Source organism: Misgurnus anguillicaudatus, chromosome 5 (genome assembly GCF_027580225.2).
Source record: "Misgurnus anguillicaudatus chromosome 5, ASM2758022v2, whole genome shotgun sequence".
Classification (NCBI taxonomy): domain Eukaryota; kingdom Metazoa; phylum Chordata; class Actinopteri; order Cypriniformes; family Cobitidae; genus Misgurnus; species Misgurnus anguillicaudatus.
This window is the reverse complement of record NC_073341.2, coordinates 2778556-2795664: the sequence shown is the minus strand read 5'-3', so window position 1 is coordinate 2795664 and position 17109 is coordinate 2778556. Positions and strand designations below refer to the sequence as shown.

At 36.4% G+C, this 17109-nt stretch overlaps 1 protein-coding gene and 1 long non-coding RNA gene across 3 annotated transcripts in view; both read left to right on the top strand.

The window, feature by feature from the left end:
• The first annotated feature begins 4065 nt into the window (after positions 1-4065).
• The window catches only part of mmp23ba (matrix metallopeptidase 23ba), a 29610-nt gene continuing 16566 nt past the window's right edge, over positions 4066-17109 (top strand). The window contains exon 1 of one of the 2 annotated variants that reach the window (XM_073867417.1): positions 4066-4472. In XM_073867417.1, the coding sequence (XP_073723518.1) occupies positions 4353-4472 (120 nt within the window). In that variant the 5' untranslated portion in view covers positions 4066-4352. The remainder of the gene's footprint in view (positions 4473-17109) is intronic. The other variant, XM_073867418.1, reaches the window with a different exon arrangement.
• LOC141363812 (uncharacterized) lies at positions 6490-9985 on the top strand. The gene is made up of 3 exons (XR_012369384.1): positions 6490-7134; positions 7525-7573; positions 9166-9985. It is a non-coding gene; the product is annotated as an uncharacterized lncRNA (long non-coding RNA).

Here is a 17109-nt window from a genome sequence, read left to right as displayed (position 1 = left end):
ATCTACATACACAGAGGGTCCCCTTACATGGAAGTCACCCTTTTTTGCTGCTATTTTCTACAGAAGCCCTTAACAGACACATTTTTTTCCAACGATGACATGTTTGTCTGGTGGCGGCTACCGTAGCTTCTTTATGTGTTTCAAAAGCGAGGGGTGAGCAGTGGACTGAGCCGTTGGTTGCAATTCGCAACCTCACCACTAGATGCCGCTAAAATTTACACACTGCACCTTTAAGCTGATAATTGTCAGTTTTACTGGCATTTTCGCAGCAGCCGCTATGAAAACCAGTCATTTTGTTGAACGTTTGCCACTCAACAGGGCGTGTTCCAGCATGTTTCGTCATTGACGGAAAAGTGACGTCAATGCATACCCTTTATAGTAATCGATAGGCTACAGCTACACCAAAAAACAAGGTTAATTTTGTAAGGTAATGTAAATGCTACTGTGCTTTCAAATACAGAAAAACGAATGTTTTTTGTAAGGTATGTTTATATAGTGGTGAGGTTGCAAATTGCAACCAACGGCTCAATCCACTGCTAACCCCTCACTTTTGAAACTATGGTAGCCGCCACCGGACAAACATGTCATCAACAGAGACAACTTAGTAAAAAAAGTTTGTTCGTTAAGGGCTTCTGTAGAAAATGGCGGCACAAAATGGCGACTTCCACGCAAGGGGACCCTCTGTGTGTGTAGATAAAATTCTAAGGTAATAAAAACATAATGGTTCATTATAAAAAGGTCTTTATACACCCCTGATAATATAGTTTTGTATATTATTTTGCATTTCTGTCAAGAGATCCTTTTAAAAATTACACACTGCACCTTTAATCTAAACCCTGTCTGGGAAAGTGCCCCTATACAGTATGCACGGGGTAACGTTTCTAAAGTAGTGGGAGCTTGCAGGTTGATGATTAACTTTTTTTTTACAAAAAAGTAAAACAGAATGTTTAGTATTTTTAAGTTTAGTTTATGATGCTATTTGATTATTATTATTTGTTTTGAACATAGACATAATAAATACCTAGTGGACATTGTAAGCCAATGAAGCCGATTGACAAATGTAAATGCTACTGTGCTTTCAAATTGGTACAGAAGAAACGCCGCTTCCAAGCTGACTTGGGTTTCGGACCAGTCTGGCGGTGTCGGTGCCGCTGCCCGTCTAGGTATTTATTTACGTCTATGGTTAGAAAACTCCACCAGAGACAAGGTTTGCAGAACGTTCTTTAGCATTTACCTTAGATAAACTTTCATGGCTAACCTATAGAGTGCTAACCTACCTTAAAAATTCATAAAGTTTGTATTCTGTGAGGGTTAACTTGTTGGACAAAATGTGTAAGTGTCTTTAACTTTTGTTAAACACATAGCTATATTTTTGCAAAGTGTATGTGAAAAATTAATAGGCTTTTTTGCGAAAGAACCAGTGTCACGCTAACTACCGGGTTGGCTTATAAAATTTAATCCCTGCAGAGACTCTATGGGGCGGTTTTCCAGACTAAGGCCTAGTCCTGGCTTAATCTAAACCTTGTCTGGTAAACAGCTCCCATATTGTCTACAGTAATATAGTATTGAACTGGATAAAAGTTCTGGAATAGTTGGAGCTTGCAGGTTGATAAAGACTTTAGCTGGTAAGTAAAGATTTAGCAGTAGGACAGGTGGGAGGGTCCTTTGTGTTGGCATTTGCCCTCTCTTTAAATATCTTTAAAGATAGTATGGCTCCAGTGATAAACTTTTACAGTTTTTTAGGCATGAATAGTAATTCCACAAAAAAACTCCTTTCTTAGATAATTTCTGTTATAATTTGAAACCACTAAGTGAGCTTAATGAGATCAAACACAAATTTATTCTAATAATATAAATAATAACAGAAAATCCTTTTTTTTTTTAGAATGTATGCGTTTATATGTGATGCTTTTTGATTATTATTATTTTGTATGGATTGTTTCCAGATATCATAAAAATTCCTTTGGCAATACACCATGCTCTTTTACAATAAGTTATAATAACAATATCAGACAGGAATCAAAAACTAGAAGGAAAAGAAAGGGGAATTATAAGAGGATAAACACTTTCAGAGATTTTTTTTATGCCCATCAAAGACAAAACGTAAGAATCATAATTGCCCAGAAATGTTGACAAAAGAGGCATCTTTTCCAGGAATTTGCATATGTGGTTAAATAATTTGCTGAGTAAAATAAAAAGATTAACAATATACTGAATACAATATTTTGAATTGTGATAAAATAAAATAATATTAACAGTGTTCAAACATATTTCAACATGTGTTTTTTTTAGAGATAAATCATTCCAAAAGGCTTTAGAACAAACACATTCACAAAAAAGATTAATATCATATAACATCATCCATTTAAATAGAATACATTTTCTATTTATAAAAAACATTTGTCATCAGAAATCAAAACCCCTTCAACTGTACTATACTCTTTATATAAAGAAGTAGGGTTAGCATGTAAGCTAATGCATCAACTAATGTTAACAAATACAGCCCAGTTTACAAACAACTGTTACCGGATTTTATCTTCTGTTTAAAAAACACTTTCTCCGATACGCTCTAAAAAATGGATGTGTTAAAAACTACACAATCATTGTTATTATTGGAACAACACAGTTTGTGTTACTTTTAACACAAGTTGTGTTGTCACTTTTATTTTCTTTAAAGGGGACATATCATGAAATACTGACTTTTTCCATGTTTAAGTGCTATAATTGTGTCACTAGTACTTCAACCTAGAAAATGTGTAAAAGATCAACCCAGTAACTTAGTTTTGGTAAACCATTCTCTGCAAGCATGTGAAAAAATAGGTCATTGTAATTTGGCTCCCATTGTGATGTCAGAATAGGATAATACCCGCCCTCTTTATCTGCACTATCCAACCACAGCACTGCCATTTAGTACAGAGAGAAAGAGAAAGAGAGAAAATAATACATAGCACAATTGAGTTTCAATTGCAAAAAAACCACCATCATTGTGATCAGTGTTTGCACTTCATCCGCTCATTTGCATTTTAAATGACACACCCAAAAACGGCACACTTTTGCTCAGGCCTACAAAGTGGTAATTTTAACATGCTGTAACTAATTGTCTGTGGGGTTTTTTTAGCTAGAACTTCAATTACGCACTCTGGGGACACCAAAGGTTTAGTTTACATCTTAAAAAATCTCATAATATGACCCATTTAACACAAAATAATTGTTAAAAATGAACACATCCTTTTTTAAAAGTGTAGTATCAAAGTCTATTATGCAGAAGTCAGCCATTTGTAAACAATTTTCCCAATAAAGTTTGCTCTGTGTTGCTAAAATCAGAATTGCGTTGTTTGCTTGAGAACCCTGAACAACTCATATTGACTCATGATATTTACTCTATCAGAAGAACAAAGTCAGACGATGTGTTTAAACCAAGTTGAATAAATCATTACATTTCCAGTTTTGTTTAAACCTCTTGTTCGCATATGACTTCCTTTAAAATATTTTGAGAAATGCAATGAGAGTAATGGTCTTTTTTAACATTCTGCTCAACATTTCCCTTTGTCACATGATTATGCATAATGCTTTTTTTTTCTTTTACTTTACACCACTGTTTTCAATTACCTTGCAGACTTGATACATCAAAAATAATAATTGAATTACATTGTTGTTGTAGACTGTCATATTTTCTCTCAGAGTAATTGAGCATCAAGTATCCTTTTATTTCTGAAGCTACTTTCTGACATTTGAAACTAACAATTTACTATGCAAAAGCATTCAATACAAAACATGTCAGTTCATTTTGGTTGTATTTTTTGCACGACTTATTGATTTTACTTTTCTAACTTTATAGCTTAGGCTTCAGTTCATTGGCAGATCCAGTTTCACTATAAAGAATCATTAATTTATTAACTATTATTATGTCACTCATACCGTATATAAATCTTTTCTAGACACATGCCCCATTGCCCCGGTATACTTGGGTACAAAAATATGAATGTGCTGGGCTGACAAATAATGAGGACATTGCAAAAACGTTTGCCTTATATTTTAAACATGAGGATAACGCATTGAGGAGGAAAAATCACATCCAGATGTCTTTTATTTTTAAGATGATTAAGCCTACAAAAATGACAATGAAACAGTAAATGTAGTAAAATCAGCATTGATTGCATTACAATGTGTGCAGTCGTGCCGTGCTCTTCATCTGAACTTCAGTCTGGCAGACACTGAAGAGTGAAGAAAAGTTGCTCTGCAGGCTCACTCTCAACGAAGCACCCAATGGCCAGCCAAATAACCCAAAGGAACTAAATGAAGTTTGATATTACTTTTTTAAGGGCAAATACTTGGACGGCGACGTCGGAAAGATGGTCGTTTATGGCAGTGCGCGAAAAGAGGAGTACGTCGCAGGGCTTCTTGTGCTTGCGGCGGCGGGGTTTGGGCTCTTTATGCATGAAGTCTCGGCTTTTGCTGCCTGGAGATTTGAGGTATGTTATTTTTTATCAGGACGATTTCTTCGGCAAAGCGGGACCTTGCTTGCATAACCACAGACACGCGTGAGACGCGTCAAAGCAGCGCAGGGACGTCAGCGTTATGTGAGGCCCGGGTATACTTTTTTTCCGCGTCCGCGTCCGGCTCGCGCGCGCACGCGTCCGCGCAGCTTTCCGAGTATAGTCCCCGCGGCTACACGCGGATGGCCGCGTTCGACACTATACGCAATACAAATGATTTCTTATTCAAATTATTAGTCTAACAGGCTGTCAGGGCAGCACTGATTTGGAGACATTTACAGTACATTAAAACATTAAGATAGGTGAAGAAAAGTAACTGATCCACCATTGCAAACACAGTTTAGAACAAACAACAAGACAACAAAGAACAGGAATCAAACAAACATGCTCCAGAGCTTTCTGTTCTTGGAAGAAGTAAAAGTTAAAGAAGAAAAACGATAGTATGTGTGCAAATGCTGTCTATTTCCTTTGTATAATTGTTTATAGTGGAGTGCCCTGTCTAAATATTTTCACGCGCATGCGCTGTTGTACGCGGACTGTACGCGCACTGTCCGCGCGGTCTCAAATTTTGGGCTGCACGCGGACGGTCCGCGCGGCCGGCCGCGGCCCCACTTGATGACGAAAATTACGTCATGCGGACGGCGCGCGTACGCGGACGTCCCTAGTATACTTTCGGCTTTAACTGATAGGCTTAAGTAACAAACCAGCAACTAAAAACAGCTGGATTAAGCGCATCGCAATAAAACATCGCAAGATATAAGCGTGACACGCACTTTTTAAAGCGCGACTCTCATGCGACGTAACCACCAAAGACGTCCGTCTTACGATGTGTAGCTTATAGATTAACAATATTTAAAGAAATAGATTCAAAAGCCGAATACAAAAGCGAGCGACTCAGTCATCTGAATTTCCATGTTTGCATTAAACCTGCGAGGAGGATACAGCCATACATCTTATAATTAATTCAATGCATTTGATCGTAAAGACCACATGAAAGCGAAACAGTACTGTGTGTGGCATCCATTTGCCACACAATGTCAGTTTGACTGGCATATAGGACGCGACATGCACCTCTGCTTTATGGTAGGGAGCCCAGATGTTTTGGATTTCCCAGAACATTTAACAAGGTGCACCCCAGTGTCAAATAATGCCTACAAACTAATGCCTACTAACTATTTTGTTCATTTTTTCATTAAACGGTTTTTTTTTTTGACAGCCAACATGTAAATTATTATATCTTGACAATAGTTTGGAGACAAATAAAATTACTACCCTGCTGAAAAAAACTGCATACCAGCAAGACCAGCATCCCTTACGAAAATTAACCATGGTTTTACTACAGTTAAAAAAAAAACATGGTTACTGTAGTAAAACCATGGTAACCACAAAATAACCATGGTTTTGACAACCATGGTTTTCAAAAACCATAGTTAAACCATGGTTAATTTTCGTAAGGGATATGTTGTGTTTTGGTGCTGGTTTGCTGGTGACCGACACTGTCAAAAAGATTTGTGTTTACACAGATTTGCAAAAACGTAATAGTATTACTGTAGGTGCCAGTGCCCGGTTGCATGAAACTGCTTAGTGAGCATTTCCCTTCGAGAGAAAAAAATCCCTGAGGTAAGGTATTTCTTTAAGAGTGTTGCAACAAAGGTCTTAACTGTCACCCTTATAGACCCTGTCAGTGTTTATAGACGGTTTCATTGGACACATGTGCGGTGACGCGATTACAACCCTGGTGAAAAACAAATATACTTTATTGTATTTCAAGTATATTTAACTTTGCAATAGTACATTACAAATATACTTACAAAGGAATGTACTTTCTTTAAACATATTTAAAGTATGCTTACAACATATTTGCGCGTATTTTTTACAATTAAACTTTTAACATACTTCAAAATAATTATACTTTAGTATATTTTCTAAAAGTATACTTTAGAAAAATATACTTAAAGTTAAAGTTTTGTGCAATTTTTAAAGTACACTAAATTTAAACTTATTTTAAAATGTATTTTAGGTATACTTTATCGGTATGCTTAAAGTTATCATTATAATAATGCACTGACAGTATATTTCTAAAATACATTATTTAGTATTCTTTAGAAACAGTATATTTTAAGCACATTTTGAAAGTATATGGGGTGTACAAATGTATATTATTTTATGGAGAAATAACGTGGGCTTAAAATTACGAGAGAGCAGTATGTTCTGTTACATTTTATATTGTAGATGTATACATTTGTAATATACTATTAACATAATAAGGTACAATTTAACTTCACTATAGTCTAGCATTGGATAAACCAATGAACTGTGTTTTACCACAAAATAACCATGGTTTTGCTAAAAATAATCAATACACAAAAAAAAACATGGTTACTAAACTTTTACCACAAAAAAAAACATTCATTTTCGTAAGGGGAATATGAGTGTTTGTTTTTTTTTGTAGTTTTTGAGTCAATTGCATACCGCTTTTAGCTGTACACATTAATTAACTTAAACAGTTTTCGTAAATGCATTTCAGAGAAAAGTGAATTCTGAGATTTGAATAATGCATCTGACGTGTGGGATGACGTCACGACGCACGTATTTTGATTTTTACCAGTCGTTCAAGACAGACGGATTCAGTCCCAAGGTACGTTAAAATATCTTAAAATTAATATATTTCATTATCGTTTGACCATTCTGAAGTTTATCAGTAGACTATCATATTTCGAATGCGAAATGTTGTCAATAACGCGGTGTCTAGTGATAAGCTGCTGTGTAGCTTAGCTTAGCTTATAGCTAATGTTAAAGGTTTGAAAGATAGCACTGTTAGCCTGTTATATCGAATTAGTACACCCGATTGTTTTGTTAAATATATGTATTGGTGTGTATGTATATGTTAATGAAAAAAGGTAGCGTCAGAAAATCTGTTTTTTAAATGTAGCGTGAAAGTTAACCATTTATTGACTGTTTAGGGGTTGTAAGGCTTTTACCTAACTTAACTGTATTTAGTATTAATGATGCTGCATTCTTTCCTCAGAAGCTAAAGTTTTTCAAAGACATTTGTAGGGAGGACTTTGCAGCTAATGGTAAGTCATTTTAAACTCTTAAGATATAATTATTCATTCGTAGTAGTAAATCAAGCTTCAGTTTAGATAACGTTATATACATATTGAGGCGGTTTTCCGGACACGGATTAGACTAGTCCTATGAGGCTGTTTACACTTGGCATTAACATGTGTTTTTGTCGATCGGATCACAAGTGGACGACATTAGTGCCAGGTGTAAACGGTGTTCAAAACGTTTTGAGCTCGTCCACTTTCGACCACTTTCAACCACATTCAGAGGTGGTCGAAACCACTCTCGATCGGATCGCTTTGGAGCTGCGGAACGCACATGTGGTTGAATGCGTTCGAACAGCCACACGCGACCGCCTTCTCTCCGCCCATTTATCTAATCTGAGGTATTAAACACAAGTTTCACGTCTTTTTTGACTTCTGGCGTGAACATTCGGTGAACAGCGCTATTTTTAGCCTTTCATTGATAAAAACTAAGCGGCTGATCTCCGTAGTTTCGTTTTGAAAGCGTGTGAAAGTTGCGCGAACCTATTTCATCAATTGCGCTGAAAATTCAAAGAAAGCTCTTACATACTCATGTACAAAACACTGTGCAGCATGTTTACTTGCTAGACAAGCAGTGCACTCCGACATTATATTAGTTTGCGTCCATATAAACTCATAATTACTCCCGCTCGGGTTTGAATGACAGCAGAGAGACTCGCCCACCGTCTCACAGTCCACCCCCTCATAGTATTCAGCACAGAAGCGGTCGAAAGTGGACAAAAGAGACGGATTTAAATACCAGGTGTAAACGTCATGTGTCTCTCTGGTCCACTTGTGATCCGATCGATGAAAACACATCTTAATACCAAGTGTAAACAGCCCCCTAAAACAAATGCAAGAGCCGTCCAAACCGAAAACAACCCGCACCGACACACCCCAAAATACACCAGTGTCCCCCGTTCTGCCTCAAAATGCACACAGGTAATGTCCTTATCAAGGCATGTTCTTCGAAACTAGTTATATTTCTTAATTAAACTGAGGCCTAGTCCTGTTTTGGGATAATCCCTTTCCAGGAAACCACCCAATTGTCTGCTTGTTGCATTTTCTTTCTGACAAGTTTTACATTTAAATTTAATACAATAAATCTTTCTTTAGGAGCTAAAGTATTTTATGTAAGGAGGATTTTGCAGCCCATATAGGCAAGTCATTATAATGAAAACTCTTAGGGGTGGTTTCCCGGACAGGGATTAGCTTTATCCAGGACTAGACCTTAGTTTAATTAGGATAGTTTTAACAAACATGCCTTACTAAAAATATTACTTATGTGCATTACGATGTAAAACAAAGGGCACTGATGTATTTTAAGATGTCAGAGCAAGTTGTTTTCAGTTTGGACAGCTCTTACATTTATTTTAGTCTAGGACTAGTCTAATTCCTGTCTGGGAAACCACCCCTTAATATATATGATGACATTTTAGTCAAGCTCTAGTTTAGGTAAAAATATATCTGCTATACAATCTCTGCCAGTAAACTATAGATTTAATACACTAAGTCTTAAATAAATGTAATGTTTTAATATTAAACACTTTTTAATTGAGCTTATTGTCTGTCTTTTTCAGATTTCCTTAGGCTGAACCAAAACCTGCCAGACTAAAGTTAATTTGGGAGAGAAATATGTTGTAAACTTAATCATCTTGACATTCTTCAATGAGTAATTGTTCAATTTTTAGGCAAATACTGTACACTTTGAATGCTGTGAATAAAACTTTATTTTAAATATATTTAAAATGAATTGTTTTTGACTGTTTTAATCAGCTTTTATTTATTTGGAAAAAATTATTTTGGTTATGTTACCAGCAAGTAATCTATTCCCAAAATAGCACTCTTTAAGTTAACTAATTATTAACGCACTTGAAGTATACTCATTACTTATCTAGCTGCAGGTATGTAAAAGTATACAAAATGTAATGTACTTGGCATATTCATTTTTCACCAGGGCAGTTTTTAGAATTTTGGATTGGCCAAAAATATATAGAATGTATGCAAACAGTCTATTTAAGGTATACTGATTGTATGTTTGCAAGACACTCATAATACATTTGTAATGTACTCCTAACATAAATAAAACACACTCTAAATCCACTTATCAAGCATGAATTTAGCACAAAAACAGTCATGTACTTAAATTATACTAAATACACTTAAAGTTGTTCCACTTTAGCACACAAAAGTACACTAAATACACTTAAAGTTGTACTTTGTTACAATTAATATACAACTAAAATATATTAAGTACAAAATTAATTGTTCCAAAATAGCACTCTTTAAATAAACTAATCAATAGCACACTTTAAGTATACTGGTCATTAGTGTGACTGCAAGTATACTTAAGTATATCAAAATTAAATATATTTAGCATACTATTTTTTCACCAGGGAAGACACATCTGGTCCAAACTTTACTTCCGGTTTCTGTTTGTTAAATGGTCAGACTAGCAGAAACTCAACTCTTAAACAAATACCTCGTTGAAAATAACAAATGTTTTGGTTTCCTAGGTAATACGTGTTGTTTATTTTGCTTGTTATAAATAAACTACTTTAAACTGACTTTGTTGTTATTTATTCTTAGTGGAGTTTACCGGAAGTTACGTGTTTTCCACAAAAGCCGCTTGTTTATGTTGTTACTGCTGAAGTTTTCTATACTAAGTATTTTATGGTAGTCTCTGCCAAAACACGGCAATGGAGAAGCGGTTGTTACAAAATCTCACAACGTAAACAAGTCAACGCACGCAGCTCAACAGACGGCGGATTTGTGTACAATGAAATGTCATAAGTAACAGACTGTAAAGTACCGCATGTATAAAGCCTCAAAGTAATTCAAACTTGAAGCACTTTAGATTGACTGATGATCAAACTGCTATTCTCCTAATAAATGCACATCACTTTTCTCTAAGGGATTATTTCGATCGTTTAAAATGCGCGTTGATACTTCCTTTTCTTAAATAAAAATAAAATCAGCCATTGTGTGAAGTTAAGGGACCTGTTATAGTCCCTTAAGTTTTTAAGGGAAAATGGGACTTAAGGACTTTGTAGCAACGCATAGCAGAACTTAAGGTAATACTTTAGCATTTAAGTGTTAAAACATTGACAGCCTTATGGTTCCCAGCCGCATTCAGACAGCCAGCGATGTCATTGCTGTGTGTCGCTCGTCTCTTTCAATGAGGCGTTTGTAAATCTGCTTGTCGAAATTCGCTCTACATTTGCATAAAGTTAACTTTCTCGCATCGCTGGACACGCCCATACGGTCGCCAACAGTCACTTTCGCTCATGCCGCCGGAAGTCGCCCGGTTTCCATTGAAATGAATGAGATCGTGTCGCTCTGATACTGTTGGTCGCTGTCTGTCTGAATGGGGGGTAAGTGAACACTTAAGGGGTTTTCTTGCAACCCATTTTTTATTAAGGGTACCCTTTACCTTATATTTAAAGGGGGGGGTTTAATGGTATTTCATGCATTCTGACTTATTAACACAATTATAGAGTTGTTTCCTCATGCTAAACGTAGGCAAAGTGTCTAAAAAGCAGTTAGGCGTGTTACAGAGTATTTCTGTGCCGAATGCACTTCGCCAGGGTTTGTACAATTTTCGGTACGTTTTTTCGATTACAGGAACTGCTGACGTTTCAGGGGTTTCTGTACGCATCACTTTTTATATGGGCTCTTCCCCCGGAAAACCCCTGGTTTGATTTCATTGAAAAGACCCAACCAGGTCATGAGTTGCATGCGGTAAGAAAGACTTCTGTGTTATGTTGGAAATAGGCGCGTGCATATTATATAAATGACACGAATCATAAGTTAAACAGTGTTGTATAGTGTTGCATGACTCGTACTCGCTCCTCCCGCGGTAGTAACTCCTCCTTCTTCATTTTTTCATACATTATCGGAAAGATTAGGTAAAGCTGATCTGTCTTTTAAACTAAAGACTCTTTGGAGATATAAAGGATGTAAAACTACTCTATAGATACTCCAGATTAGCATAAAAAATGCAGAAACAGCGTGTGTTATGGACGCTTTGAGGGATTTCTTAGCTTAAAGGAATAGTCTACCCTTTTGCCATATTAAACTATGTTATTACCTCAACTTAGACGAATGAATACATACCTATCTTTTTTCAATGCGTGCATTTAGCCTAGACCCATTCATTCTTATGGTACCAAACAGGGAAACCACCAAACACTTCCGTGTTTTCCCTATTTAAAGACTGTTACATGAGGAGTTATACCAGTAAGTATGGTGCCACAAAATAAAACTTTTTTTTTGGTATCATAGGAATGAATGGGTCTAGGCTAAATGCTAACACATTCACAACACACTGTACAGTGCACGCATTGAAAAAAGATAGGTATGTATTAATTCGTCTAGGTTGAGGTAATAACATAGTTTAATATGGCAAAAGGGTAGACTATTCCTTTAAGGACTTTCATGCAACCGGGCACAGGCCAGTAGATGGCGATGTTACTTTGAAAAGAATCAGTTTGTAAAGAAACCCCAAAAACACTGTTGTAGTGTAAACAAAAACGAACAGCCAAACCGCAAAAAATACTGGTTTCGCTTGAAAACATTGCCATGTAAACGGTCTTTAAAGCTGAAGTTAGAGTAAACGTTTTAAAGCCATTTGATAAGCTGATAGTTCTGTAACTGTAAAATACTAACTAACCAGCTTAAATATTTACGTATAGTTTTGTATGTTCATGTTTGCATCTCCTTTTCCTGCCTGTTTTTTACTTACTTTATTTACTGCATTTTGATGTGATATCATGAGTTTTTCTTTTATTTCTACTATTAAATTATGAAACTTTTGAGGATGCAGCCATTACATTTTCCAAATAAACTGGACTGGTTTGACTATGACTTGGATATTCTTGTAACGTCTTGATTTGGCACGTTTCTGCAATGCCTCAAAAATATGCAAATATCCTACTCACATTTTAGACCATTCCAAGGCACATCTGAATCCAGCAAGGATCATTACATCATTACCAACTTACATCATTTGCAGTTGGTAATGACAACTTATGACTTAGTGTTAAATATTATTAAGATCAACAATATTAAAAAGCTGACAAAGGCGCAATGGAAGAATATGTTGGAACAAGTAGTTGGAACAGTTTCTGGGTTGTGTTAAAAGGTTTATTCGGTCAGATGAAGGAGAGCACTGTGCAGTAGGCCACATTTTAATACACAACTAGATTGAATTGACCATGAGTGTCTATGGAGAAACATACCTGCAGAATTGGGTAGTCAACAACCAGTTGGGGCAAACTGGGCCATGCTTTATTAATGCAATAATCAGCTAAACTTTTGTCTTCCAGAACCAAAATATCTTTACATAAAGGCCATGACAGAGTATATTAACAAAGCTTCACAATATACTGTTACCTCTCCACCTCTCATGTAGAAGTTTTCTTTTAAAGTATAGAAACATGGTTGATTGTAGTTCATAAAATTGGAGATCATTTAGTAGTTCTTGCAGTTAAAGGTGCAATGTGGGACTTTTAGTGGCATCTGGTGAGGCAGCTAACAGCTAACCCCTCAATTTCGAAACGCATAGTGAAGCTATAGTAGCCACCACGGGACCAACATGTCATTGTCTGAGAAAACGTAGTGACAAAACGCACTCTATAGAGCAGTTTGTCCGTTGGCTACTGTAAAAACATGACAGCGTGAAATGGCGACTTCCATGTAAAGGAAGGTACGTAAATAAAAACATCTCATTCTAAGGTAATAAAAACAATACAGTTCATTATGTAAGGTCTTTATACACCACTGATAATATAGTTATGTCGATTATATTGCTTTTGTCAAGAGATCCTTCTAAAATTCCCACATTGCACCTTTAAATTCCTGCAGAACTTTTATTTACTGAGATAAAGACACTCATTTCTTCAATCATTATTATTTATAGTTTTATGTTTGCTGGTTTACTGTACATTTGAACACAAAATGAACACAAAATGACACATAATGTGTTAAAATGACATTAAATAGAATAACACAAAATGTGTAAAAATATTTACACATCCTTTCTTAGAGTGTATGAATGTTAAAGAAATTACCAACCATCTAAAAAAAATGCTTTTCTGATTGTCAGATATCATCCAAGCCTGTTATAACTGGGATAGTCTCCAGCCCTTCCCACTACCTCATCAGAAATAAGCACTATAGAGGATGGATAGGTTTCATATAAGCCTCTCAAACTCTGAAAAATACATTAATAAGTTCTTCCTGATGGTTAATTTAGTATCCTTTGACAAGAATGTGATGGAAAGAGTGAAAGAACATTTAAAATTGTCAAGTGGGGTTAAATGGGCCCATGGCCAAACAGTGCAGTGAATTGTATTGCAGATACAGTATGCAAAGTTTACATCCCAAGTGAAAGTATACTTTAAGCTGCTAAATGTGAGTCTTGGTCTCAGACAGTTAAGAGACGTTTCTGGAAGTCAAATGCTAAACTGCTAACTCAGAAAATTAGCAAATCCTGATCCCTACACTCATACAGGCTTTAGCTGGACTGGATTTCCAATAGATGGAATACCACCAAAATTTTGTGACAGATGCATCTACTGGCTTGTTTCTGTTGTTGTGTGTATTTTGGTGGGGACCTTTTCTGTTCTGGAAAACCTATTAAAGTACCAAATGTGAATTATAAGAAAAGATCCAAAGAACAAAACTGGGCAGCTCCACCTGTAAGCGTTATTGTCACACTGACAATAAACACCAAACCTGAGACCTGTGTGTGGCTCAACATCAAGACACGCATATCTTCTTTGTTGCAGATTCATCGATGTGACGTCTCTAAAATTATTTCATTGTGAGTTTCATGTTTTAGTAAAACTACATTGTCAAATTTTCTACGGAGGAGCTCTGAAAAGTAAAACCTTGTTTTTATTAGCCTATTACAACAATACGGACCAATGGCATCCATTTACTTTGGGTAATTTGCCCATGTATTTGCATTCCTTTGCCAATTTCTTTAAAGGTGAAAAAGAATGCATTAAAATAATCTGTTAAATTGGTCTCTGATATCTACATAGAAGGTACGTGGCTTTATTAAGTGCAAAAATGATCCAGAATGTGTCAATTTACTAGAATTAGCCATTAGAATGAAATGGTCTATTATTACCTTATTTGAAAGAGTCATGAATGATAATTTTGAGCTCTGCACTGATTGGTTATTTCACAGAGCAGCTCCTTCAGTAGCTCTCTGTGTGTGTGTAAACACACCTTGGGCCCTATTTTAACGATCTAAGCGCATTGTCTAAAGCGCACAGCGCAACGTCTAAATGCTAAATGTCCGAATCCACTTTTGCTAATTTAACGACGGGAAAAATGGTTGGTGCGCCGAGCGCATGGTCGAAAAGGGTTGGTCCTTTTTTAATGATTAATGGGAGTATTTTGGGCGTAACGTGCAATAAACCAATGAGAGTCTCAGCTCTCATCCCCTTTTAAAGCAAGTTTTGTGGGGCTATGTCTAAACCCTATTTAGATGACGGACTTTGTAAGCTGAAAAACTAAGCGGAGGAAGAAGATCCCCAGTTTAAGATTAATGTTAAATAATTGTGTTGTTTTTCACTTGTATTGAAATTGTTATTTCTTCATTAAAGGGACACAAGGCAGCATTTTTATGTTAATAAATCATCTTCGTAACTCGATATATGGTTAAATGACTCATTACTGGACGAATGAAGTCTCTCTCGCCCGCCCCTACCGTCTGTAGGAAGAATACCCCACTTGCAACTTCGCTGTATCTGACCCGGTGTCCTTCAGTCTCGCAAAGTCTCAGATATCGCGAGAAGCAGTATCACTTTACAGCAAACAACACAGAGGCAGGCGAGCTAAACACGGCTCTGCAAATGGCAGAGCCGGGGAAGAAGCATCGAAAACCCTTGACGGAAGGGAAACATAACTGGATTGGAAATAAGCTGATAAACTTGGTTCTGAGGGGGGAGGGACAACAGTTCGTTTTTACGACAGTGTGTTTGAAAGCATTTACTTTCAGACACTAGGGGGAGCTCGTAGAGAAATATTACTCAGACTTGCCTGGTTTCCCTTTAAGACCTTTAAAACCCGTTTTCTTTTAGTCATTGAAGTAAAAAGCAGACTTTTAATTGCTTTAAATGTATGGCTATCCAATATCATCAAAAAGTAATTTACAAGTATGTAAGAAAAGGTTTGTACTGTAAAATTACTTTATTTGTAACAAACAGGAGATAAAGAATTTACGAACGGCTCTCCGCAAGGTTCAGCACTTGGACAGCGTAGTTTTTTTTAAGCATTACTTAAAAATGTTTCTCATCTCACCATATCCACAGGTACAGAGTCATCATATACAATGAATCCGTGAGGTAGAATTAAAAACATTTAAAAACAGATGCATTTGTTTGAAGCAAAGCATTTATTTACTTACCAGGCTGCAGGTGAAGCAGCTCTTTGTGCCTTCTAAAGTCTCATAATTAGTCCTCATTTATGTCCAAAAGACTCAATAATAATATTTTACATTCAATCATTTAATCTTTCATATTTAAAAGCGTTTTTGTGCTGCTGCGCATTCATGTACTAGGTGATAAGCAAACCCGCGTTGTCGTACCGTTTAGGCACATACTAATGTGCTCTTTAAATAACAAAAAAACATATTGCGGCATTGACTTTAGACTTTAGAGCAGGTTTTTCTTGGTCAATGGCGTAGTCTATTTCAGTTGCCTCGAAATAGCAACGCGCCAACAATGCGCCTGAACACACCTCACTTTCAGACCAGAACGCCCATGGGCGCAAAAGGGGGCGCAAATGCATTTGCTATTTAAACAATGCGGCGCTAAACGTGAAAATTATAATTGCGCAGGGTGGAAACTAGCAAAAGACACTTGCGTCGCGCATTGCGCTGGGTGTAAGATAGAGCTTCTTATGTTTGAGCCTGTATCAGATGTAGATTTTCAGGAATAATCAATTATTCAGAGATGGGAAATTGACATTTTCTTTCAGTATAGACCTGCAAACCGTAACTGTAACGTCAATTGCAGAACTTCAGCCTAAATGTTAGCATATAGCATTAACTAGCATATAGCATTTAGCATTGTAACAACATTGTACTTAATTTAATGTGTAATTTAATGTTGGGGCTTACATCACGCCTGTAATGTCACAGTCTGTGTTATGTTGAGATTGGTCTGTTTTGTGGTCATGCACAAGGTTTACATAAAAATTAGGAAACATTCATGTTTGAGGCTCACGATATGACACTACCATGTACAGAACCCGTATTATTCATCTATGCCTGGCCTGAATAAAGTTTTAAATTCTACAGCAACTTTAAAGCAGAGGTTCTCAAACATTTTGGGTCAGAGACCCCTTATAGGGGACGAAAATTGAAGAGCTCAGATGCAAAACCCTCTAAATGCATCTGACATGCTTTCTTGTAATTATTTTTTTTATCAGACTCTTTTGGATAATAGATAGTGCCAACAGACTGCTATTTCTGAATGGATTATGCTCGATTGCATTTTTGTTTTGAA